This window comes from Hoplias malabaricus, chromosome 8 (assembly GCF_029633855.1).
Source record: "Hoplias malabaricus isolate fHopMal1 chromosome 8, fHopMal1.hap1, whole genome shotgun sequence".
Taxonomy (NCBI): Eukaryota; Metazoa; Chordata; class Actinopteri; order Characiformes; family Erythrinidae; genus Hoplias; species Hoplias malabaricus.
This window is the reverse complement of record NC_089807.1, coordinates 17,667,962-17,695,370: the sequence shown is the minus strand read 5'-3', so window position 1 is coordinate 17,695,370 and position 27,409 is coordinate 17,667,962. Positions and strand designations below refer to the sequence as shown.

Sequence of the window (27,409 nt, the reverse complement as noted above, 5' to 3'; positions counted from 1 at the left end):
AAAAAAGTAAGAGATATATTAACAGAAACAATTAATGTGCATTTATACATCAAACCTGAAACACTATTAGATGTTGAGTAAGGTTTTAAGGATGTTTGATTAAGTAGAATCATATGGATAAAGTGTAACATGAATTCTAGAGCTTCACAGAGCTTCTTTGGAAAAAATGAAGGCATTGTAGTTATATATGGATTTGTTTTATTTGTTTATTTTTTGTACAACTTAATGGAATTATACATTACAATAAAAATATATCCTAATTTCTACTTGGAACCATTTCAGTCTTTGGTTGAATGAAAGGAAAGGCACAGGAAGGTGCTTTTTGCTTTCCAGCATTTGTTATTCCACCTTGAATATGGGAGAGGCTTTTCTGTGAGAGTTTTTGCAGTTGTACACTGTGGCCATACATTTGTATTTGCTGTCGGTTTGAGCATGCTCTTAGTGTGTTATCACACTTTACTCAGTAGGAATGTTCTTTGACTGGAAGTTTAAGCAATACTACAGTCGTTGGTAAATCAAAGTAAAAAGTGATCCTCTAAATCACCCCACTTTGCAAAGAAGATACATTGCAATCGGCATATATGAGGTAATGTGTCTTAGAGAGATAAAAACATATAGGCTATTTAAAGTTTTGCATGTCAAGTGTAACACTTAGAACCTGCAGGTGACATAACAGATATACTTCAGACATTGATTTCACTGTAAAGCACTCACTCAGCTCAAAACTCTAATATTTTTATAATTACGTTCCAACACACTACAACTACTACTCTTTTATTTAAAGAACCCTAAAGACCACATTACCTGAGGAGTAGACAAGAGACCGAACACAGAACGACATAATAGTAAATGTGATAACATTACACATAGTAGGATCCATCTAATTTGTATTATGACCGAACTAGCGAATGTGTAAAGGGTTTCTGTTCAAAGTTACTTAAATGTTAAAACTGCGACAAACATTAAAATAATAATAATAATAATAAAAATCGCAACAGGATATGTCTATCAATCTGAAAGATTTAAATAATAAATGTGCAGTCCTGCTGCAAACCTCCCTGCTGATGTCGAAAAGAGCTTAGCTTTATGAAAAAGATCAATCAAAAGGGGGCTGTTGTGAACTTTTAGGGTTTTTGTCCTCAAACTCTGTCTGGCAATAATCCAGCAGGGAGACACCTCTAGTCAGAAAAGCTTCAGCGTATTCTCAGTATCTACAGGAACAGTTGACCATGACAAACAGAGCAAGCAAATACAAGGTGCTTAACTGAATACCAAACCATGGCCAAAGCTTGAGATCAATATTCATGCTACATCTGCTTCAAACAGTCACTATTGAATAGTAAAGGCAGGCTGAGATTGTTTGAAGCAAGCTGAATGAATCATTTTTGTTAAAAAGGGATTTTGGTGTAGACCCTTTTTCTTAATAGGCTGACAAAGATGTAAACAGAAAACCACCTCCCAAAAAACCACACCTTATAAGGTTCATTAAACAGAGTATGTGACCACAATTACAAAGACAACAAAAGCAAGTTCAAAATATAGTTATATGTGAATGCTTTACATTAGTGTAACAACCATCATTTTCTGTTGTTGTCATTGACACCTCTGTGATAACATTTTAAGTATAAAAGTACATTTACCTTTGCATTGAACTGAGCACACCATGAAAGAACAGAGTTACTGGTTATTTATGTATAATGTCCATTATACAGCTTTTCTTGGCCCCTTTTCATAAGGCACAGTGGTAATGATAGTCTGCCTGAACTGAAGATGCATTGCTGCAATCTAGGAAAAGCGAAACATCCTTTCTGGTCTTAAAGTCTTGAAATGTGTAGAAGGGTCACAAAAACATTTGTGTCAACGCCCTGCCTTGCTTGTAGACACGTGTGTGTCTGTTTTATCAACATTGCTACAAAACACAACACCTTATGGATAACACTGCTTTTCTCCACCTTAAAGCTCCTTTTATTACTGGATAACATTGGGAAGGAACTAAAGGGTTGATGATTTTGGTCTTTTAAACGGCAATGTGCAAAATGTGAGCAGAGAACTTTGGCAAACTGCCAACAAAGGCAGGAGATCAAGGATCAAGTATCAGTTTCAGTATTGTTTTTTGCTGGTCTAGTGGCGTCCTCCGCTTCCTGTTTGTACATGTGCATGTAGGTGTTGAGGGAGATGTGTAGATGAAAGAAAAAAAAGGAGAGAGAGAGACAGAGAGAGAGAGAGAGAAAAAAAAACAAAAAACAAACAAAAAAAAAACTATCCCGGTTTCTCTCTCTCCCTGAGGTTAAAGCATGGATAGGCTTTCAGGCTGGTGCTGATTAACTCCACTCAGTGAGTCAATTTTGTGGTCTTTACTGGAGCTTCCTAACGAACCTCCTCTGGCCAACACCATCATTGTTTTGCTGGATATGCCAGCAAACTCAAAGGCAAATGTGCCATAAAAGAGCATGATGATAACACAGAAGACCCACTCGAAGATGGCAGAGGCGTGCTGCAGGACAAAACTCTCCTGGACAAAGAACACTCCACCTGGAGGGCAAAGGAGTTAAGGAGCTCTTAACTCCACTGAAAACAAGAGGTCAGCAAGAGGCACAGATTTTTTTTGTTCATTAACTACATTCAGAAGCAACCTAACCCAGATGCAAATAAATAAGTCAGTAGGTTTAACATAAATATTAATTTATTCATTATCTGTAAGCGCTTATCCAGTTCAGGGTCGTGGTGGGCCAGAGCCTACCTGGAATCATTGGGCGCAAAGCGGGAATACACCCTGGAGTAGGGACACATTCGAGTAACCAATCCACCTACCAATGTATGTTTTTGGACTGTGGGAGAAAACCCATGCAGACACGGGGAGAACACACCAAACTCCTCATAGACAGTCACCCGGAGTGGGACTCAAAGCCAGCACCCCAGATCCCTTGAGCTATGTGACAGCGACACTACCTACTGCACCACTGTACCACCCTTTACGATAAATAGATTAAAGGTTTTTATTAATTTTTTTTTTAAATAATGACAGCAAAAGAAGGAAGTAGCAGGCAATTCAATTTGTTGAATGCTCTGAACACTGCTCTGAGGAGAATGACATTTAAATGAAAAATTTTAAAATGTCATATTATGGCAAAATCCATATATTGAGATACATCCACATTATTCACTTTTATTCCATTCTACATTTTATAGTGGAAACACATAATTAGAGAGTTGTAAACAATGCCTTATCCAAAAGGAAGGATACTGAGCACCAGGGCTACAAAAGCCAACAGGGTCATGATGAGGCGTAAGTGTCCCATGTTGTATTCACCCTGAGTCTTGGCAAGGCGGTAAGTGAGTGCTGACTGTAGAGACACAAACAACATGCTGGTGGGGAACGCCACACCAGCTCCAACATAATGCAACACTTTTGCATTATCCACCTGGAACAGAAACAGAACAGAAGCAGAGTCTTAGTATTCTCCTCTGAAATGTTTGTGTCATAATGGTATATTTTGAATAAACATACAATCACATTCACTATGTAGTCAAACCTGAAGATCCAAAGAACCAAAAAGATCAGAATCCAGAAGCAAAATGACTTCAGAATTTGTATGTCATCATTTTAATATGTTCTATATGTCTTTAGAAATATGACCTAAAATAGCAGATCACCACACAAGTACTAAAAAGTACTTAAAATTTTAATTAAACATTTAAGACACTTAAATGATCCAATGGAACATATCTGAAATTGCAAAAAAGCAAGACAAAAAAGAGGAACAGCTGGTTCTTACATACGAAAAACTTAAAATAAATAAATAAACAAACAAGCATTTTTTAAAAACTTCATTAATGCAGACATTGGACAACCGGAGGAAATCCTTCCCAGATGGCATCAACCTATAAAGATCACTCCAAGAGCAACGTAAATATATTGTTGCAAGGTCACCAAAAAAACCAAGGGTAAATTCTAAGCAACTAAAGGCTTCTTTCCAATTGGCTAATGTTAATGTTCATGAGTACATCCTCAGGAGAACACTGAACAACCAATAGTGTGCGTGGCAGAGTTGCTCTGAAAAAGAACAGTGCTGCCCATCTGTAATTTGCTAAAGTTCAAATGAAAAAGAAAAAGTTTACATTCCAGAAAATGAACATTGACCCATCTGTGAAGGACACATCTTTGTGAACAGAATCTCAAGAGAATATGAATCACGCAGTGAGTCAATGACTAACCACCCAGTTTTCTGTACTTTGTATTCTTATTATTCATTGTACACAGTAATAAAGAAACATTAATAACATTATTCTTAATTTAAGATGAAACCAAAACTCCTCTTTTGTCAGTTTCCTGACAAAAGTATATTTAAGTTTCAGAAGAGTACAACTGAACCAGAATTTTTTTTTTTTTTTGCATTATTGTTTAGCAACTGGGTTTTGAGCCTGTAGGCACAAGAAGACAGTTATAACTAGCTGTTAGAAGCAGACTTCCATGTCAAGTGAACCACAACCATTTCTCCTAAAAAGAAACACAGAGTAGCACAGGCAGTAATTACTGTTTGCACGGACTTGCATATCTGTAGCTGCCAGCTATTTACAATGCTCACCACACAGAGCTGTGCATGAAGATCAGCAGGCTCAGAAATACAACCCAATTCATTTGGTTGTAGTCATTTGGCCTCTTTAGCATGTGTGTTGTGTTGGTTTATTATTTTTAGTATATCAAATATTGTTCTACTGAATAATGTATTTTTTTCCCTTTTAACATTTAAGGTTAAGCAAACAAATTAGTTTTAAGCAGCATTGCTCTGACCTTACCAGCTGAGGGCAGCAGAGTTCACCAATTAATGTGATCTTCTTCACAAAATTTCTACACATTGTAACATCTGTCTTTATGTATTCAGACAGCACCTTCTTAAATCTCTAAAATCCCTGGTGCCAGCTCACATATTTTGAGGAGTAAAGTGTGCTGCGGGAGTACAGTGGGCTCAGGCGACTCTCAGAAGAGCCCTTGTCAGGCCGCTTTCAGCCAGAATGCACAATGAAGCAGATTGTAATCTTGTGACCTGGGCCACACAACCAGACCATGCAGTTCTCTCTCACACTGGTTCTACCGATCAGACCTGATAAAGAGCTTACAACAAACTAACCATTAACCTCACACAGCATCACTTCAGTGACATAAGCAGAGTTTTAACAGGAAGAGAGACGTGTTTAAAAAAGGTAAAATAACAATAAGAAGAATCAGTGCTTGGACCTCTAATAACTCTCAAACAACAAAGCTGTTATTACAACCTTTTCACAGTCACAGCTAGTAAGGAATCTTCCAAAACAAAAAATGTGTCTAAAACCAAGGCAGAAACTGGTTACATAAGTCCATGTGTGCAAGTTATTTTCTTATGCTGCTCAGAGTGGCCAGTTTTGGAGAGTGGTGGGACAAGCCGCACTCTGATAAACCTGCTCTAACATGTGGCTGTCTGATCACCAGACCTGTTTAAATATAAGCCTCTTAGATCTGTCTCAGCAGAAGGTGAAAGAAAAAAGTGGACAGAAATGCTCAGAACACAATCAGGAAGACCATGTCTAGACCATGAGAAGATATGGCATTTAAAATTGTGAAGTAGATTGCTACTGTGCATTGCCCGACTGATATCTTTTAAATGTCATCCTTTAAATGCCATGAGGAAGTCAAGGTTGAATTAATCTGTCGGAACATTTCAAAACCATGAAGCACGGGGGAAATGAATGCATGAATATTGATTTACCCTGAAATCTAGCCATAAAAGGGTTACATTTAGTAAGTGATGGACATTGTGTGTGTACTCATCTCAATAGGCCTGTCTTTACTTAGAGCTGTTTCTGTGAGCCATGGGAATTCAAACGGAAAAGCTCCCCAAATGCTGGCAGATGGAATCTGCAGTTTGCTTTGGCCGGCTGTAAATGTCACCAACTAGACACTAGATAAAATGTTTATTACACACTCATATACAGCAGTTGTGATGTTAGATTTGGAAGTAAAACACACTGGGTTTGTAAGTCCAGTAAAACTGCACAATGCAGACATGATGCTGTTTCTCACAATGACAATATGAGAAACACCACTGTTGTTCTATGTAGTTAAAAAGAAATGCAACTAAACTCTGCTTTCAGCAAATACCAATAATACAATATACCACGCCTCTTTCATTACTGTCCAAATGGCAAAATAAACATATAGAAAAACAAACAGCAACTTACTAGGACTTAATCTTCATATCACACCATGGCACTAATATTACACGCTTCTTAACACATTTCTGTCAATCTAATTATGTCACTTTTACACCGTGTCTGTAATTTAATCTGTTCTGTGATCACAGCCCTTCTCTATGTGCTCACTGTGGAAACTCTTATCCGTCTGTTGATAAAATAAAACTATTTATAATCATGCAGCCCCATAGTCAAATGCTGTGGCAGGTTAAAAATTGCAGTGGGCTGCACACAATCATGAGTAAGTGTAATCACATACCTGCATATCCACACAAACCTCAGTACACACATAGTGAAACCTACATACCATATAATAAAAAAAAACAAGCAGACAAAACACAAAAGTAAACACAGAAATAATGAGAGCGAGGGAGAGACATGGGGAGAGAAGAGTGTATGCACGTATATGTGTGTGCAACGTGGCAGCATTTTCTCAGCGTGCTCAGGCAGGTTTGTTAAAGACTGAATCCCCCAGAGATGCTTACACACCTGTACCTGTACTAACCCTCTGATGAGGCTCCAGAAAACCTCTTTCATTTCTCCATTCCTCCCCTCTCTTTAATCTCCTCTTCCCTTCATCCCCTCTGTCTCAGCTGAACTCTACTGGATAATTCAAAACATTTACAATTACAGCATCCCAAGAAATGTCTGTTTATCAAACTTTTGGTCACCACAAGAATACAGCCAAGGGGATGTGTTATGTAAGCTCTTCTGTTTGCTATTGGGAATAATGTGATTCTCATGCTGCTGCTCAGTTGATGTCCTGTATGATTAAGAGAATCAGTGGAATTCTCCAGAAGAGCAGGCCGGCAGGAGTGATTCACACACATTACCAGGAAATTTTCCTCTATTTCACAACATAAGTAATTCTGTAAAGTGAGGATAGAAAAATAGTTTTCCCACACTTTCAGTTTTACATGTTCATTCTTAGGTTTGCTCCAGTAATGAGGGGATCTAGGTCGATAAGCAGAGGACATTTATGCACCTTTTAAAATAAGAAATTGCGTTTATTTCTCTTTGTGAATTATGTATACTGTTCTTTATAGTTTATTCTGCTTACATTAAAACCTTTTTTTTTTACTTTAAAGTAAACATACATTCATTTCAAAATGTACACTCACACCCCACCCCCTGCCACCTTGGCTCAAGAAGTTTTATTTGGCAGCAGGAATCGACTCACATTTCAGTCGGCACTAATAGAGCTTGCACTTGAGCCCTAAATGGAAGGCAACAGCCATGTGACTTTCTTCCACAAACAGAGAGGAGTAAGGAGAGTGGTTCTGTTTGTACGTCCCTCCTACTAGGCCACGTGTTGAAGAACTCCACACACCACACTCACAGACAAAAGGATCAGTCCATTCAGACTTAATAGCTTGCAGATTGTATGTGTTTAGTCCAAACATGGAACACTCTGCTGCTTTGTGGTACACACTGTTTTCCACACATAGTGAGGGAGGTCTATGTAGCAGCCACACGTGCGTGAATTAAACAGAAATCTAAAATCTTTTATTTTAAAATATTATATATATATATATATATATATATATATATATATATATATATATATAATGATATTCTAATATATAATATTTATTAGGCAGGTTCTGTAATAGCTGAGCATTTAATTTGCTAAAAGCTGGGGTAAAACACGATATTTTATTTCCCTGCATTGTTATGTACATTACAATGACTGAAACTCCAAACACAATTTACAAGCAAGCAAACATCATGACATGACAACTAAAAGGTCATTTTTAAAAACATCAATTCCAATACAAATTAATACTTAACATGATCATAGACTAAGGGCAATTTTAATCCGGCATTTATTTTAACAATAGACTATTCAGGGTTTAATGTTATAGCACTGAAACAGACTGTTCTTAAAACTACCTAGAGACACAAATCTTAAAGTATTTGGGAAGAACTGCAGACCTTCAAGCCATTCAAAAAAAAAAAGGGGATCTACAAATTTACTCTGACGCGCGCACACACACACACACACACACACACACACACACACACACAGAGATGAGCACATAGTTAAGAGGTGAACGTTTACATTATCAGGACAAGTATGAGAACTTGCTTTCCTCTACTCTGTCACTATGGCAACTGGCCCATAAAAACCTCTGTCTGATGCCCTTTTGGCCAACTTCCCTGCATTGCTTGCAAGCACCCAGCCCAGCACCCAGCCAAGCGACCAAACATTTCAGCTGCCTAAAATTCAGTCCATAAACAGCCTGTACCGAATCATAAATAAAGGTAAAAATAATGCTCCTACCCCAAGTGATTCTCCCTGTGTCCAAGGGATTACAAAGGCTGTCCTACAAACTAACATAAAAATGGGCACCACCTTTGCCCAAGTCTAATAAATTTCAGGACCTTTAACTGACATATATCACCATCATGACTCATGACTTTTCTCAGTGAAATAAACAATGTTGCCTCAGGAGACTTTGCACAGACCATGGTCAGCCCAAACCCAATGGCAGTCAATATGATCTACAGAGCCACATGAAACCAGAGAATGGCTACTAGGGCACTTCTGACATTGATTATTCTTTTCTACAAAATGTACCATAGACAGCAGACTAGAATCACCTCTAAGATTTGCAAACACACCTGATGACAGAAAATTGCAACTTTGGCATTGAACAGACTGAGTGAGATTGGGTTTCATTGCTCTGATATTAATGTATACAACAATCTTTAGAGTCAGTCTCTCTAACAATCCCCAGTAGCAGGTTATCTTTGTTTGCACAAATATATACAAATATTTTGCATTAAAAATTTATTATTTATTATCTTCCTGAGCTTTGATGACCATGTGTTTTCTTTTTACACAGGTTCCAACTAGTTTTTGTTTTAATGTGAACCTGTAGAATAGTAGTTCTATGAAAACTTGTGCATATATCAATTCATAGCCATCACATAGCAGAAATAGTTCAGTTCATAAGTGTGTCCATTGGAACATGCTTGGAAGCTTATATTTAAATTCCAACATAAGGTTCTTGCCTATACTTGGTATTGCTTTGTTAGAGAAGATTTTAAACACCCTTCATAAAAAGATAATACAGCACAGGTGATGAACTGACGAGGAAATAGGGCCTTTTTGGGATTGTTATAATGTCGTACTGTAATAAAGTAGGATTAGGGCATCAGTTGTCTTACCTGAAAGTTTCCAACCATGATCAGACCTGCAGAACAAATCCAACCAGTTGAGAGGCTTGCAGTGTTTAACACACAATTCTGGTGTTTCTCAATAACATGAGCGTAACGCAGCAGCACAATCACCATAACTGAGAGAGAGAGAGAGAGAGAGAGAGAGAGAGAGAGAGAGAGAGAGAGAGAGAGAGAGAGAGAATCTGTATTACATGTATTATGAAACAAATGTTAAATGTTATGAGGAAGACTGTATATTTATCACCACAGCTTTGTCTGTTATAAAACTGTTTGGCTTATTTCTCTATAAACAAATGTTGCCAGGATTATCCTGCCTCCTACATCATTAAGATAATGTCTGGTTTATGTCATAATATTTAAAATATATATATTGCCACCCTTTATCAGTGTAATATTTCTGTGTGATCCACCACTCACAGAGATTGGGGGTGCACCGGCATGTGCATGTTTCAGCATGGCCTGATTGTGCATGACCAAAAAAAAAAACAGGCTGCTTTTCTTCAGACTATTCATTGCTTTCCTGGAAGAGTGGGGGGTGGGCTGAGGAAAGAGCAGGGAGGCCGTGCTTGTGTGTGTTTTTTCTTGTGGGGGGTGTGTAATGGGGTTGATCTTTATGTGCCGAGAGTCGTCTAATGCAGTCTCTATCGTGCCAGCCTGTTCTTCTGTTTGCTCTGCTGGGTTAATGCTTAATGTTTAATGAAAGCTGACTGGAGCTGCCCAGCTGGGGGCAAGCATAGGGACAAATCACCCCTTGCACCATAACGGCCTCATCAACCTCACACTCAGAAGGAACGGTTCCAGAATTTTCAGACACAGAGCCAACAGCCAAGAATGAGAAACTGAAACACAACAATCTCCAGGGGTGTTGATCTCAGACCTCACAACAACTGAATTGCAATACTTTGAGAAATGATTGAAGAACATTTTTAATGGATTTTCAAATGTCACCATGATTATAATAAATTATTACTGGACCATTAAAAGACTTCATAATATTAAAAAACATATTACATTGTTAATTAAATCAATATCTAGATATTTACAAGATTGACTAAACAGAAAAGAAAAGAAGCATGAGGACAACCTGCAAATGTGCCTTAAAATTTATTCTATGGCAATTCACAAACGCATTATGAATAATTATATTATCTAAGAATAATGATTTTTTTTTACATGATTAAAAAAATTGTGCACATCTAATAGACATATATTTTAAATAATGTTGTCAGGTAGATTTTGTTACTATTCCTACTTATGTATATGTAAATATGCAAATGTATACTGCTTATAGGTGTTAGTCCCCAGTTCCTATTGAATGTGTGTGGGCAGTGCATGATTTCCTGACAAGACCTAAACTCTTTAGGAGAAGTTAGGTAAGTTACAAGCATGGAAAAACAAACTGCATGTCTTCAGGCAAAGGAAATGATCTTCCTAATTCTTTTTAACAAAGACCATCTGCAGGAGAAAGAGAGAGAGAGAAAAAAAAACATGTATGCTTGTTTACTCTATTGCATTATAATATTGGCTAGGCTTGGCTCTCAAAATCTCAAAATTCACTAACAGTGACTTTCTCCAGTGAAGAGGATGCACAGCGGATACTTTCACAGGAAACAAGTGCAAATTCAGCGTACACAGCATTTCACAAATGGCTAAATTTATCTGTGGAATGACAGCACTGCAGGGCTCTCATCACTGACTGTAATAAGGTGCCAGATCTTGACACAATTTATCATGTCTTATCATTTACACTGTGAAGCACCAGCACTACATCACATGTATGGCATTCAAACCAACAGAACAATGACCGCTGCACTACCAGGCCTGTTTACTGGAACCAAGGCAGGAAGGTGATAAAGGTCATTGAGGGTCATTGATCTGTAGTCCCTAGAGAAACCTGTATGTGAATGTGTGTGTGCATGCATTTCCTAGAGCTGAACTTGCAACATAAAAAAGAAAGAGGTGGGGGGTTGTGGATGCATGCTGTGGTTGGCAATCTGCCATCATTATTTTTTTACTCTAAACAAACACATAGGGTGGGGCAGCCTCCCTTCAGAGAGGCCACCTAGCCAAAAGGGTTGGTCTTCAGCCTGGTTTGGTCCCACGCCATCCCTCCTTAAACAGCGTTATATTTATGTAGAAACCATTTAATCACACATGCAGAAATTATGCCGCTGTGGCTACATGTCACTTGTGACCACTTGAAGCATTTACAGATCATTCTCCATTTAAGCATCTCTGCAGCTGCAACGTCACCCCAGCAGTTTCTGCAGACTGAGTGAATGCATGATAATGTTTGGTGTAAACACATTGGAAATTTACTGGAGCTCTTAAAGCCGTGCTGTGAGTGATAATAACACTGACAGCAGGCATTGTGTTAGTCACCCACTTGGTGTGTTAACTACGCTGTTAAAGTTGATAAGGCATATTGTGCATGGTGCTCTTTGCCAGCTGCTTCCAAAGTGTAGACTCTGGTTCTCAAGTAATACCAGACCATGGAAAAACAGCATAATTTAATGGATCTACATTTAACAATGACCCGGCCATACGCTATTAGGACTGCATTCACTTACCGTATTAAAACTGAGTGGAAGTGTAAGATTTTCTGTGACTTTATGGACTGAAAGGCAGCAATATATGTAATACAATGTTCTGGTCAATAGTGAAAAATGTATCTGAAGACTGTGAGGCAACTGATTTTAATATACAGTATCTTAAAACTTTAAAATAAATAAATAAATAAATAAATAAGTAAGTAAGTATACAAAAGTAAGGAAACACCCATATACAGGTGCTGGTCATAAAATATCATGATGAAGTTGATTTATTTCAATAATTCCATTCAAAAAGTGAAACTTGTATATTATACTCATTCATTACACATTACCATGCAAGACATGGGTAATGAATGAGTACAATATCCAAGTTTCAGTTTTTGAATGGAATTACTGAAATAAATCAAATTCACAAAAACACACAAACGTGGAAGAAGGAAACTATGGCCTAGCAGGTTTCCCTGATCCAACACCTAAATCCAATTTCTAAAACTGGATCAATGCATTTTATGTGTGTGTTCCATTCATTTTATGTGTGTGTTCCATTCATTTTATGTGTGTGTTCCATTCATTTTATGTTTCCTTACTTTTACCTTACTAATACAACGATTTATATATTTAGGTTAAACTTTTTAAAAAAATATCTAATTAGGAAAAATCATACCAAAAATTGTATCAGATAAGTGAGTTTGAGGTTTTATGATAAAAAGAGTTTGGTGGGTTCTCCCTGTGTCTGCATAGGTGTCCTCCGGGTGCTCCGGTTTCCTCCCACGGTCCAAAAGCACACGATGGTAGGTCAAAAGTGTCTGAATGTGTGAGGGAATGTTTGAGTGTGTGTCACCCTGTGAAATACTGGCGTGTTCTTGCTTGTGCCCAGTGATTCCGGGTGGAAACCTGAACTGGATAAGCGGTTACACACAGTGAATTACTGAATTACTAATAAGTCAGACTTTTTATGCACCTATAAACATGTACCTTTCTCATCTTCCACCAGTACAGAAATCAGCAGCAACTATTGGTTAACTTTGAGACTCCATTCTAAAAGTCCTGAGACTGGGCTGTCACAGTGAGGAGTGATTTTGAAGGAGTCAGAAAGGTACACCTATACAATTACATACAAGATGACAACTGACTTATTCAGGAAAAAGGAAATGGAGAGATAATATTTTGCATAAAGATGTTCTCTTGTATGTCTACTGGCCTTGGTACGCTCCTGCAGCAATCTCTGTTTTATTTTATTTTCATACTGTGTTAATATTCAAGGATGTTTCCTCCTGTACTCCACTTGTTACAATATATAACGTTATATAACGTTCAGCAATGCCAAGCAAATGCATCCCTGGTAGTGAAACACTGCCAAACATATTTACTCTATTTACTCAGGCAGAGTGTCAACATTTTTATTCCTTACAAAACCCATTTCTGAGGTCTACCTCTACAAAGCGAATGCAGCATATATTAAACATACATAGTTCTGTAATGTTTAAACAAATGTGGTATATGTTATGGCTTTAATCATGTATTACAGAATGCCCAGCTTAGTTAATAGCAGCATTATATAACAATTAAAATGGAAACGTGGCAAAAAAAAAACAAATAAATAAATAAATAATGGCAGGTTTCTGGTATTTCTGGAAAAGGCACTGCCCTTCAAGGAATAAATAAATAATTGCTCATAATGACATAACCTGACTGATTGGCCTATGGGCAACAATATAGACCTTCAGCCCTGACTATGTAGTTTGTAACCTGACCATGTCATAGGCCATGATTCACCAGGAACACAACATAGAAGACTTTCTTCTGGGACCTGCAGCACAGTTCACAGCTGGTTGTGATAGTTGGGTTCACATAATGCTGCCCATTCAGTTCAGGACTTCCCCATTCTCACACCCCTGTACAATCAAATTAAGTTACAGAATGACCCTGTCGTCTTCTTAAACATTCATAGTTTTCCTTTCAGCTGTTAAAGAGACCCCTCAAATCTTTGTGTAGGGTGAAAAATTACAAATGGAAACGAGCAAGGACTTTTGAGCACAGCGCAAGTGAAAGACTGGATCTGAAATATTTTTGACCAAAAATGTCTTAGATTTATTTAAAATATACAATGATTTGATTGTGCAGTGTAATTTAAACAACTTTTCATTACTGTTATTTTTTTGTATTTACTAATTTTGCTATTATATATTATAAGATATTACTGATATTTTGATATGTTTAACTAAAAATCAAGCATTTATCATTTGATTAAACAAGTATTTGTTGTTATGCTTAATATCTCTCGCGCTCTCTCTCTCTCACACAGAAACACGCAAACAGACAAAAGTAGAGAGATAAATATCAAAACAGTTTTGAAATTTGCAAGAGTTTTATCATCAAATTTGACTGTCCATACATCCATCCATTATCCACCGCTTATCTGGGTCCAGGTCACGGGGGAAGCAGTCCGAGTAAAGAAACCCAGACCTCCCCCTCCCTAGCCACTTCTTCTAGCTCTTCCGTGGGTATACCAAGGTGTTCCCAGGCCAGTCGAGACATTAAGTCTCTCCAGCGTGTTCTGGGTCTTCCCTAGGGTCTCCTCCACGTTGGACATTCCCAGAACACCTCACTAGGAAGGCGTCCAGGAGGCATCCGGACCAGATGCCCGATCCACCTCAACTGGCTCCTCTCAACGTGGAGGAGCAGTGGCCCCTCTCCGAATCTGCCCAGCTCTCTTTTCACCACAACGGACAACATTACAGAGTCCACATTACTGCTGACGTTGCACATATCCGCCTGTCAATCTCCTGCTCCATTTGACTATATGCATCTTTAATGTATAAGAATCAGTTGTAAGTGCTAGCTTTATTTTGACACTGCATTTGGTTCTCTAGCACTGTGTGAGATACAATGTTAACTGTTTTCTTGTTTAGCGACTTCAGATGAGCCTTTGTGCTCTGTATTGAGCCTAATCAGATTCCAGCGGAATTTTATGGTTCATCTTAAGTCCTCTTTAGATTACACGTGATAAATGTGAAAGTATAACATGATGATCAGCCACTCACTTTCAGATACTTGAAAGCAAATGTCATGGAAAAGGACTTGATGAAGCACTAGAGCAGCAGATTCATGAATTAATGCTTGGCAGATGGTGAACTTGGGATTCATATCATTAGGTTAGATCTAGAAATTGTTACTGGCACATTATTATTGCCAATTTTAGTCCAGCAGGAACCCCACAAACACAAGCTATATCCTCTTTCCCTTATACATGCTCCCATTAGGAAACATGTTTTGGACATACAATTTATCTTTTCATTATTTGTCATGACCAAAACCACGTCACGTTAAGACTGAAAATAACTTAAGCCCTAGAAAGTTTGTACAATCATGTTGCAGAATAAACACACACTCACCCATAAAGGATCCTGTGCTGCAGATAAGACTGAAGAAGCAGCTCTCTGGAGGCAGTGTGCCACACTTGCTGCAAACAAGAAAAACAGCAGCGCAGAGGTTAAATATTTGAGTTGCTTATTCTGAAGGCCCAGCCATGGGAGTAAACCTGGGACAGTTCTCACTCTCTTTTTTTAAAAAAATATGTAATCATGTTCTTTTCAGAGCAGAATCAAAATAAATGCTACACTAGAATTTACACAATTAAAAGACACATCATTGTAGGGGCGGGGTAACAAAACTGGTATTGTATTTTAAGATTATGTGATGGACTGTGAGTATATTATGGGTATTGTTTGCATTTTAAGATGATTGTAAATCTCAATATATCATATAAAAATGCTGTTAGACCAATTTAGATGTTTTTTAAAATTAGTAAAGACAACAACATAAAAAAATCCTCAAACACCAGTGTCTAGGTACGCATATTATGCCTGCACAAAAAGCTGCTTAACGTCCATCAGATATTTCAGATATTAGGCAAAATGGCCTCAGATTCAATAACAATAATTTAGCTATATTTAAGACTAAATACTATAATAATCATAATTCATTCATTTATTCATTCATTCATTCATTCATTCATTGTCTCTAACCGCTTATCCAATATCCAAAAGGGTCGCGGTGTGTCTGGAGCCTACCGGAAATCACTGGAGAATTTAATTTAATAAAATATTTTTTTGAAATATACCTACAAATCATTGTTTGCTGACATCATAAAGATTAAGCTAAAACCTACACTATTTCTTTTTGCAGGCACAAAATTAGCGGAAGAAAGTGTATAAAGATTTTAGAAAACAAAAGGCTCCTAAAACTTCAAAATATTCCAGTTTAACTGGTTACCAAAGTTGTTTTCCACACAAATAAGACACAGGCAGAAGTCTACAAAAAACAGCAAAGCAGAAGGTCCTGTGATGAACCTATTATGGCAGCTGATTAAAACAGGCTCTGCTTGGGCCCCTAGGAACAGTCCAGTAGCTAAGCAAGAAGAGAGAAGAGGAAAGCAGGAGCTGAGATTCATCATAGCTGTCAGCTTGCATCCACAACAGAACAAGACAAACAAGACAGCACCGCAGGAGTATGACGAGAACCAGAGGAAAGCTATTCCAATTTTTACTGATGGGTTAAAATACACACTATACATTGTATTATAGAATGAACATTTATACACACAAATCAAGCTAAAACAAGACAACTTATCATTTTACATTCATTCATTCATTATCTGTAACCCTTATCCAGTTCAGGGTCGCAGTGGGTCCAGAAATACAATGGAGTTTTTGTTAAAAGAGAATGTGATGAACCCAAAAACAGAAAAAATACTCAGAAGACACTTGACTAAATTTTGTGCTCAGAGGCATGAGGCTTTATCCTCTAAATATGTATGTTTTGAGCCTAAGTTCACTAGAAAACCATCTGCTGTGTTGCGCTAAACCACAAGTGCCTGTTAGCTGGCTAGCTATGCTTCTAAACCGTGTAGAACCATCTTACTTTGCTTAGTGTCCAATTGTTCAGTTCCTCCAGCACCAGTCGCTGAAATTTGCACTCTCTGATTTTTATCATCAACACATGGCGGTGTGCACTGTCAGTCTGTGCTGAGCTGAACTACCCAGTGCAGAAAACCCTTCTCTCAACCCACACTCTCAGATATGAAGCTCACAAAGCCCAACAGTGCACCCCCACCCCACCCCACAGTAATACCACATACTGTCTTAATATTATTAGATATTAGGTATTAAAAATGTGAATACTTCCCATTCCTAATTGTCATCAAATCTCAGTCACAAAATCATGTCAGCAATAAGAACAGTAGTTAACCTTTCATTGCCTTTTGTAACCACATAAACAATACTACGTACCTCATTTAACTATATATAGAAGGCATGATAAATGGTCTGCTGTGGTCTCCAGTATCTGTGCTCACACTTTACACAGAAGTCTGACCTTTCACCTACTTCAAATACACATCTGTGCCAGGAAGGGATGATGGGAAACAGCATGAAAAACACCCCCTCAACACACCCACGCTGCAGAAACAGTTCCAGCACAAGGCCCAAGGACACATCCAGGAGCATTTATAAACATGTTCATATAAACGCAGGTTTATTCACCAAACTCCACAGGCCACAGTGCAGTAAAAACACAGGAAATGGATATTTAGGACAAGAAAGCAACTTAGAAAATAAAGAAGCCCAAACGTTGCTCAAGAATCTAAAATACTGAGCATTAAAGAGTCAAGGCCACTAAGTGAAGAAAGCATTTCCTGTAAAATAGAAGCTCGAGTTCTCTTCTGGGTAAACTTGGGGGAATTCCTTTGTCTGTAAGGCAAGCACATGCCCATCCCAGGACTGTCATACTGAAACACAGGAAACCTTCCTCCACAGACTTTATTCATAGCAGACTCCTCATTAACGCCATGGGGCAAATAGATATTATACTACCACATTCGCACTGGACTACACTAGTCACAAAACAACTACTACTACTCCTACAGTTCATACTTCCACTACAATATTCACACTACACTACAGCAGTGGTTCCCAAACTTTTTCTTCAGTGCCCCCATTTTGTAGATAACACTATTTTCAAGCACCCCACTCCAGCATATATACATGTGAAAACGCAACTGGATTTTTTTAAATCACGTTTACAATGGAATTATGACATATCCCATACATTTCTTTTGCTGCCCCCCTCTACTATCACTCTACAACATATACTGAATGAGCTTTGATTTACACACCCATGGATTAATTGGAAATGGTTCTAAGAGCCTATTAAAAAAATAAAAACACTCCATATCCTCTTTACAAGAGACAACGAATATAAGAACTTCCGGGAGATGAACACAAAGTTATCTATGCATACATTAAACATGAATGTGCCTTCAAATGTATTATTATTATTTTATTTTTTTTTGCATTTATCATGGTAGTATATATTTCCACAAGAGACTATGGTATGTGAAGAAAAAGCAGGAGGAAGAGAAAGGGGAACCCAGAAGATCAGTACCAGATAAGCAAAAAAAGCAGAAGAAAGAATAAAATTACAGATTGTTTTGCTGGTAGAAGCAATCCTTGCTCATCACATAGTTCTGAAAAACTCTTCAAAACAATCCCAGGAGCCTGTGATCAAACACTCTCTGGGGATACATTACACTCTTTCAGTCACTATGTCAGAGTTAAGTACAAATGCCTAAAAGATGGGTTAGGGCACCCTCCCTTGCTGAAAGAGTTGGCAAGGCCCTGACTGGCTAATCACCCTCAGCTCATTCAGTAAAAGCTATTGTAATTGGTTATCTTTAGGAATGAACCGATAACACTTTTTCTCTTCCGATACCAATATTTCATGTTCAAGTAGTTCAAGTCTGCAGATACCGAGAACCGATACCAACTCTGTCCATCTTAATTACTAGATATGTGCCTAAAAATCCAGAAATTTATATTGCTATACTTATAGCAATTAATGTATTAAAGCAGTGTGCTGTATCATTAATAAGATATATTAAGCTTGAGGGAACATTTACATTTTATTAACTGCACATTAAAATTTTTTTTTCAGAGCCATGAAAAAATAAATATTTCCACAATGCAGTAACAAGTACAATTAGGAAGACATAGTCTAGCCTGACTGAACAGCTTTTTACACTCTCATGAAGATATTTGTCATGACTGTGAAATGCACTTTAAGGACTGCTGCTGACCTGTGTTAGTGTGCTTCTTTGTGGTTGCTTGAATGAAGAAACTGCTTTTGTCATGCCTTAAGCTGGGGTTACACTGCATGACTTTTAGCCTGATTCTAAATATTTTTCCTCAAAATTGCATTTCAGGCCAGTTGCAGCATATCAAACGTTTGATTATTTTCGAACCAACTTTGGACGTAGTTGCACAGTGTAAACTCTCCACCAACTCAAGGCTGAACAAGTCCTTTCAACGGCCAGTGAGAACAGAGAACTGAAACAAGCGCGTACAGTGGAGCTCTACAGTGGAGGGCGGAATAAATGGTTAAATTATGAAACGCTACATTATATTAAATAGTGTTGGATGCACATGTCCCCAAATATAGAGTATTACCTGTAGGAGAACATAGTGAGCCACAAAACACATTGTCACAGCCTTTATTCCAAATGTATTCTAATTTTCCATTCCACCTTAAATGGCACAATACTGGAGCACTGCCATTAGCGCAGTTTCTGAACCATTTAAGGTGGAACGTAGCCGTAACAATGTGCTATTCTAATCTCCAGCTCCCGCTGCAGTGTGTAGAGATTGAGCTGACTGAGTTTTCACATCCATGACCCATTTTTACATGTTTTTTTTTTGTGAATCCATACAAACAGCAGCGCAAACAATAACTGCAGAGATTGTACACCCATATTTATGTGTGTTTCCTAGGAAACGAGAGTTGCGTGTTTGGTTGAGGAGTTTGGGGACGTGTAAAAATGGACAAAAACGTGTAGTGTGAAATATCTGGTCTGTTTACAGTGTGCTCTGACTTAAATTTGAGCTGCAATTAGTGGCGTGTATGTGCATCAATATCTGCCATAAGTGTTGGTATCAGTTCCGATACGGTATTGGTATAACACAAGTTGCTTTGATGGCATAGTGAAGTTCTTTCTGCTCTCCTGAAACACACTCACACTCTTCCCAATCTCATATGAAAGTTATGGAAGCTATAAACTCTACACTATAATGGTATCAGTGTTATTATGCTCATGGGGTCCAAAAAAGATATAAATAATAATAATAATAATAATAATAATAATAAAAAACTTAGCTCACAAACTTAGAGGACTTGCCTTACCTGATAAGTGGCACATTGTCCAGAGTACAGCACAGTGTTGGTCCACTTTGCATGGGCAGATCCTCTTCACAGGACTGATTATACATCCTGGATGATAAACATACAGGGTCAAAGAAGTACAAATATTTTGTAATACATTTTTTAGACCAATATCAATTTTGAAATGCAGTTACAACAAAACAACTAAACATAAATTGAGCAACTTTGACAGAAGGTTTTCACTTATGAGGAGCAACTAAAAGAAGCCCATTAGGATCCAACACTTCAAACCGTACATATATACATATATAAACAGCTTAAAATATAGCATCAAACAATGTAATATATCTGGGTAGATTTGTGACAAGTGTGTGTCATTATTTATTCTACCCTGATATAGTTGCTGTCCAATGAAAAATATGTATCTCCATTTCTGTCAGAACCTTCAACCTCCAATCACACACTCAGATTACAAGCTGTAGTTACACTTCAGTAAGAAAGCCCATCTTACATAATGGAGCCTCCTGCATTTGTTGAAAAGTGTCTTTTTTTTAGTAAGCAGATTTTTAAATGGCTCATTAGAGCAGAAATAGAAAATGATTAAATATGTATGCAAATTTAAACCTCATATGATTTCAATGATCAGCCATAACATTATGACCACCATCTTCCTCCTTCAATTGTCAGGACCTCAATCAGGGCCACCACATAGCTGTTTTTATTCGGGTGGTGGATCATTCTCAGAGCTGCAGTGACATTGACATGGTGCTGGTGTGTTAGTGTGTCTTTACGAGTAGATCAGACGCAGCAGAGCTGTTTGGGTTTTTAAACACTGTGTCCACTAACTAGCCACTCGATTAGACACACCCACCTTGTAGATTTAAAGTCAGAGAAAATATCTCTTCTGTTGTTGCACCATTTGTGTTGGTCATCCTTTAGTGGTCAGGATAATTTTAATCCACTCATACCTGAACAACACACACTAACACATCACCACCACCAAGTCAGTGTCACTGCAGCACTGATCCAGCAGCGAAATATTACCTGCCCTGTGGTGGCCCTGGCCATTGAAGAACAAGGAGAAAGAGGGCAGACAAAGTATGCAGAACAAAAGATGAACTACTGTCTGCAGTTGTAGAACTACCAAATGCTCTTGTATGTTCAGCGGGAATGAGAGAATGGACAGCAAGTGTAAACAAGGAGGTTGTAATAATATTATGGCTGATCTGTAGTAACATTCTACAAACTCATACAATTCAGGCATTTTACCTTTACAAGAAATTTTAATGGTGTTTTTCATGCACATTTTGATTCCAGCCTACTTCTGTTTAAGATATTTATATATTTTACGGCTTCAAGTGGCTGCTGCTAACATTTTTTATCTAAATTCTAGTTGCTGTGAATTAAGCTTTCACTGATTTTTGGCTACTTTCACCTCCATTGCAAAACTAAAGAAGAAAATGTGTGGCGTCCAACATCTTAGATGATGTAAGCTGATCTGGTTAGGACAATTTCTTTAACGTATCTGTAGAACAGTTGGAATCTGGAAATCTGGAGTCTAGCAGATGGCGATCAATGTCTGAGTAGTGAAATCAAGCCAAACTGCAGAAATCAAGCTCTACTGTTGCTACTGAAGAACACCAAATGCTCTACATAGTCACATGACTGTGTCACATGTCACATGGAAACACGAATAACTATTGTATAAAATTCTTTTAACTCAATCTCTATTCCCCCCCAGACACTCCATACATACATATTCAATGATCCAAAATTACCTACACCAGGGATCTCAGGGTCCTGAAGTGTTTGTGATTTCTCTGTTTAAACACTTACACTAAACCTGGTGATTACTATATTTGAATATATAATAATATATAATTACTATATAAGTTGAATTAATAGTTTTTGAGCAGGAAAATGATCAAACAGTGCTGAATACTGGCCCTCCATGTCAAGAGTTCAAGTACCCTGAATTGTACCAATCATGAACATGTCAGCTGTACCTAAATGCTTACACAATTTCTCACTCTGTAAAGAATGACCAAAAGCTCTGTCTTCAGCAGCAGTTACCTTGACTTGTTTAACTTTAGATAGACAGAGAGTTCAAATCTGTTATTCAATAACCTTCCTACCCATGATGAACAAGCTAATATTCTTTCAACCTCTGAATGAGCAATTGCAAGACATGTTATAGCAATTAAGAATACCCATCTTAAATGAAGATTAAATTACTAAAAAGAGACTATAATTCCATTCATAACTAAATAAGCCTAATGGGGTGTTTGTTATTTTTTAAAAAAAATGTTGTAACAGACAAACATCTATAAAGCTGGTGTAGGATTCTAAAGCCCTACTGCTACATGAATTGTTTGGTAATTTACAGCAAAAACGTTCAAAACAAAACAACAGAATCTTACCAGTTATCCACGGGGCAGACATGCTGATTGTACAGGGCCATGGCATACCTGAGGTAAAAGGCAAGAGAATAAATTAGAATACAGTAGCCCAGTAGTCTTATCAGAATCCTTAAAATATTTTTAATCCCATAAAGATCCATCTCATTTAAAAGACATTAGATCAGTACAATGCATTAAGTCATGGGAAGAGACAGGATTATTAGTAATGAAGGCTAATTAATGAGTCTCTATCTCAGTATATAAACAACAGGAGGGTCCAATGCATGCTACTAAACAACGTGACAGCTATAATCTTAAGGTTAGAGAGGTGAGCTTGAAACTGGAGGGTCACTGGTTCAATTTCCAGGACCAGCAGGAATAATCCATCCATGACTAAAGTGCCCTTCAGCACCCAGCCCCAAACTGCTCCCCAGGCACTATGGTTGGCAGCCTGCTGCTTCCGGCATGTGTTCGTTCACTGCCCCTGGTGTGTGGGGCTAATAAAAATTGCTCTCTAGTGTGTGGTTGTGTGTTCACTACCACAGATGGGTTAAATGCAGAGTATCAGTTTCCCCAATGGGATTAATAAAGTAATTCTTCTTCTTCTAAAGCATTAGAAGAAGGTTTGCTTAAATGATCATTGATAGTAATGAAATTCCTGACTGATTTGCTTAGTTTTTTTTTTACTTTGGTAAAACACTCTAGTGCTCTGTGAATTCAAAAGATTTGAGAGATCAGTTATCAGCTCAGAGTAGCATGACCATATTTTATACATCTCTCACTGTCTGAGGCAACACGGTCAAAAAGCAGCTGATACACAGTGACCCTGACTGGATGTCAGTGAAAAGTGGGGCATCAGATAACGGTCAGAGTAAACATAGGCTCCTGAACATCTACACTGTCAAATGTCACAAGACTTTCAGAGGAACATTTCAGCAAAGAAAATGTGCTTACAATAAGACACACTGTGTCACCCAACAAAACATCAAATCAAATGCACACACTCAGAACACCAAGCTACAATTTGCAGTTTTTCCTACCGTTCACAAAGAATTTGCATTTGTCCAGTGTAACTGCATCTGACAGTGTGCTGGGTCAGCAACAGGCTAAACATCAATTAGGGCAGTTTCCATCTCTCACTGCATCTGCATGTGCGCATGTATGTATGTACACAGTGAGGTGCACCTCCGGAGCCCAGTTCAGTGCTCAACCTTACACCGAGTGAAATTACATTTGCTAAACAAACATTCTGCCATCTGCTTCAAATGGTGTTGTGAATAATCTCATATATAATTTCCAGGTTACTTTAAACATCAGTGAGGAAAGAGGTAGCAAGCATAGGTGTGTGGGGTGGGGGTTAAACAACACCACCACCTGTACCAGAGGTTCTGTTTCTTTCATATTTGTTGCCTTTTTCCTTTGGAAATTTAAAGTAACAAAAAAATTAACTGAATTAACCGTTTGTGTTTTTAAATATCTATTTTTTCTTAACATAGGATATTTGTGTGGGAATATGTAAAATAAATATAATAATAATAATAATGTGCTTTTACCCAACCTGTTTCAACCTCGCTTTAAGACAAATTATACACAATATTTCTGATATAGTACTTTTTGACAAATACACAATATACAGATTGGGCAAACCTGAGCAAATTACATGTTAATTGTTGAATGAAAAGGGGTCAATATGCCATTTAGAACATATATATTATGTATGTCCATATATTTGACATCACTTTTTCTATAGGGCAGTGTTGTCAGCAAAATCCTGGAAGCTAGTGTTCAATTTTCAGCTGCAGCTTAAAGACACTGGGGACAGTAACCAGATCCAAAACTTACATTAAATAAGCAATCAATATTTATGAAACAGAAGTATTCTGCAGAAAATGTGTAAAAAACTTTATGGGAATTAACATTAGTTATATTTTAGTGTGTCCCATTCGAAAAGCAGTTTGGGCTAAAACACTTACAACTTCAACATGAATAAGCAGGACTAAGGCATCAAGTGAGACCTCTGTGTAAACCAAGAGCCAGCCCTAGGGTAGTTGTGGCACTGTTTCAGAAATTCCCAGTGAAGACAATGAAGGGAGTTGGAAAGACGATAAGCATTAAAGACAGTGCTTGCATATCAACAGCAAAGACACAGCCTCACACACAAAGAGCCAAGCGAGACTGAGCTGATGTGTGTGTGTGTGCATGTGCGTGTGTGTGCTCAAGGGCAGAATGTGAACAAAACCACTTTTTCCTGGTCCACATTTAACAACCCGAACATAATGAAAACTCACATGGAAACTCTGCCATGGAGACTAAGCCTAAATGGAAAGGTTCAAACAATATAGCACCAAGACTGAACTATTCAAAGTAACAAACATGTGTTGCATTTTATATGTGGGTTGCACGTTATTAAAAGCCAAAATACTAAAACTTAATCTAAATCTGGGAGCATTTCATGTAAAAATGACTTCTTGGGCATCTTGTAAACAATAACAACATGTCAGAGCCCTCTTTTTTAGGGAACACAACATTTTAATATATACTCTAAGCTCTAGGGTTTTAGTAAATCTTCTGTAGAGTCATAATTACAGATGCTTTTTTACCCTGCAAACAAACCTCGTGGTTAAAGCAACTATTTAAGGAGCAATGCAAGCTGCCCACATTTTATTGGGAACTGCCCCATCGCGTCACTAAGGGAGACGTGGAAAGAAGTCGTCCAAATCTTTCCTAGAATCTTCTCACAGCCAGTAAGAAGTGAATGATGCTGTGTGGAAAGCGTAGAAGTGAGCTCCACCCCTGTTTTCCTCTCCTTCTCCCAGGCTCCCATTCTGGCAGTAGCTTTATGTAACCATTCCTGCCTTGCCACACTCAGGGGCCTGCTGAACATGTGAGGAAAAAGACTCCCATTTGATTTCAGAAAATGGGCGCCTATGAGCATTCCACAGGAAGGAGCTTGGGCTGAGCAAAGAGACGATGGTGTAGTGCTGTTGCATCTCACGTGCACGGAAGAGAGACAGTTGCCTACCTGTGTCTGTATTCCATAACAATGTCCGCAGAGTGAGAAAATACGTTTTTTAAGTCCAATACAGAAAGGTGTATAGTCTTATTCCCCATTGAATATTACACAATATCTGGTTTCTTATGCGTTTTAGGTCTGAACTTCACACCAGCCACAGCACATTCCTCTCTTAGGACAAGACTAATTTGCACACAGACATGCCTAACGGGCCTTGGTATAAGTGTTATTAACAAACAGGTGCTTTTTTTAACCTTTGACCAATAGGTTAGCCTACATTGTTTTTATGCATATTATCGCCAGCTAAGTAACAAGACTACATTAAAAACAGCTGATGGCTTGAACTTGTAGAAGTAACATCTCAAATTAGAAATCGACACAAAAAAAAACTCTTATATACCACATTAAGTAAATATTTGAAAAAAAAATATTGCAGTACATTTATTCAATTAAAAATAAACATAAAAAAACATTCCACACCTGCGTGCTAGATATACATCAGCAGTTGAAACTGATGAGCAATACTATCATTTTCATGCAGCATGGGGAATTCAACCTACCAATAAATCTATAACAATGATAACAATAAACTCAATTCTTAATAATTAACACAACGGTAATAATTCTTTTTGTTAATTATTCGTTAAAAAAACACGATCCAAACAATATTTTTGTGGAAGGGTACACTGTTGATTAAAATATGTAGTGTCCACAGAAAAAAAAAACTGGATTGAGAGGTGTACCGAAAAAGGGAGGGGGTGGGTAGAGGAAAGATAAACTAACACAGAAAGAAGAGGGAAAGAGATACAAAAAACAGAAATACAGACAGGAGAAATAGAGATAGATATTAGAGACAGAAATAGAGACAAAGAGAAAGAAAACACTTACACGACCCAGATGCCGGTGATGGTGAGAGCAGGGAGGCTGACGGGTAAAATCATCCACAGAGACATCATCATCATCATCTCCTCCTCTCGGCTCTGCTCCTCTTCCTCCTGCGCCTTCGCCAGCCTCTCGCCGGCCTCTCACACTCTCGCATTTACCGACTCCACACGACCCCCAGATCCTTCATCTCACCACGCTGCATGACAGAAACGGGTTTAGTCCAAGTCACGAATAACTTAGAGAAGCGACTGAAATGCAGTTGATTAATCCCTATGAATGTAGAGACGTGAACTTTATAAACACACTTTTTTCCCCCACAGAAGCAAAATGGCTGAACTTTGGAACACCAGCTCGGAGGATAAGGACAGAGAGGATGCAGGGGTAACAAGGTTAGCAAACCAGTGTAGCACAGGAGCTCCAGGTCCTTCGTTATCTTACCTTCCCCCTCTCCTGACGGACCGTAACAGACTCACTCCCTCTCTCGCCTTCCTTTCTCGCCTTTCGTTTCTGTCCAGATTTGCCGCTTTTTGCGTGCCTTTTCTTTTTATTATTCTTCTTCTTCCCCTCTATTCCTCAAACTGTAGCTGCAGCACCGAGCCCAACACTTCTCTCTCAGTACGGTTTCTGGGTCTGGTGTGTGTCTATCTGTCTGTGTGTGTGTGTGTGCTGGTGAAAATCAGACAGCTGGAGAAGAGCAGCTCCTCCCCCCTAACCGCTCTACAACTCCAGCTCCAGATCTCCCACCAGCCTCGTGTCATGCCTCTGACACATGTAACCCTCTCATTTCACTATGTTTCAACTGCTCGATTATTACTAGAGGTCATATTGGAAAATAATTTTAAAATGCAACCCAAATCACCTCATTATGGGAATAACATCATTGCTGTTGACAAATCATTTTTCATTTTAAAATAATGTATTGACAAACAAAT

The 27,409-nt window shown here is 38.1% G+C and overlaps 1 protein-coding gene across 1 annotated transcript; it reads right to left on the bottom strand.

Moving 5' to 3' along the window:
- Positions 1-221: 221 nt before the first annotated feature.
- On the bottom strand, positions 222-27,208 carry zgc:154058 (Transmembrane protein 150A-like). The gene is made up of 8 exons (XM_066678875.1): positions 26,916-27,208; positions 26,481-26,673; positions 22,601-22,648; positions 20,202-20,288; positions 15,362-15,429; positions 9,403-9,530; positions 3,245-3,422; positions 222-2,532 (listed from the first exon to the last, which is right to left on the bottom strand). The coding sequence occupies exons 2-8, from the start codon at positions 26,555-26,557 to the stop codon at positions 2,288-2,290; spliced, it is 831 nt and encodes a 276-aa protein (XP_066534972.1). The 5' UTR covers positions 26,558-26,673; positions 26,916-27,208; the 3' UTR covers positions 222-2,287.
- Between the last annotated feature and the right edge of the window lie 201 nt (positions 27,209-27,409).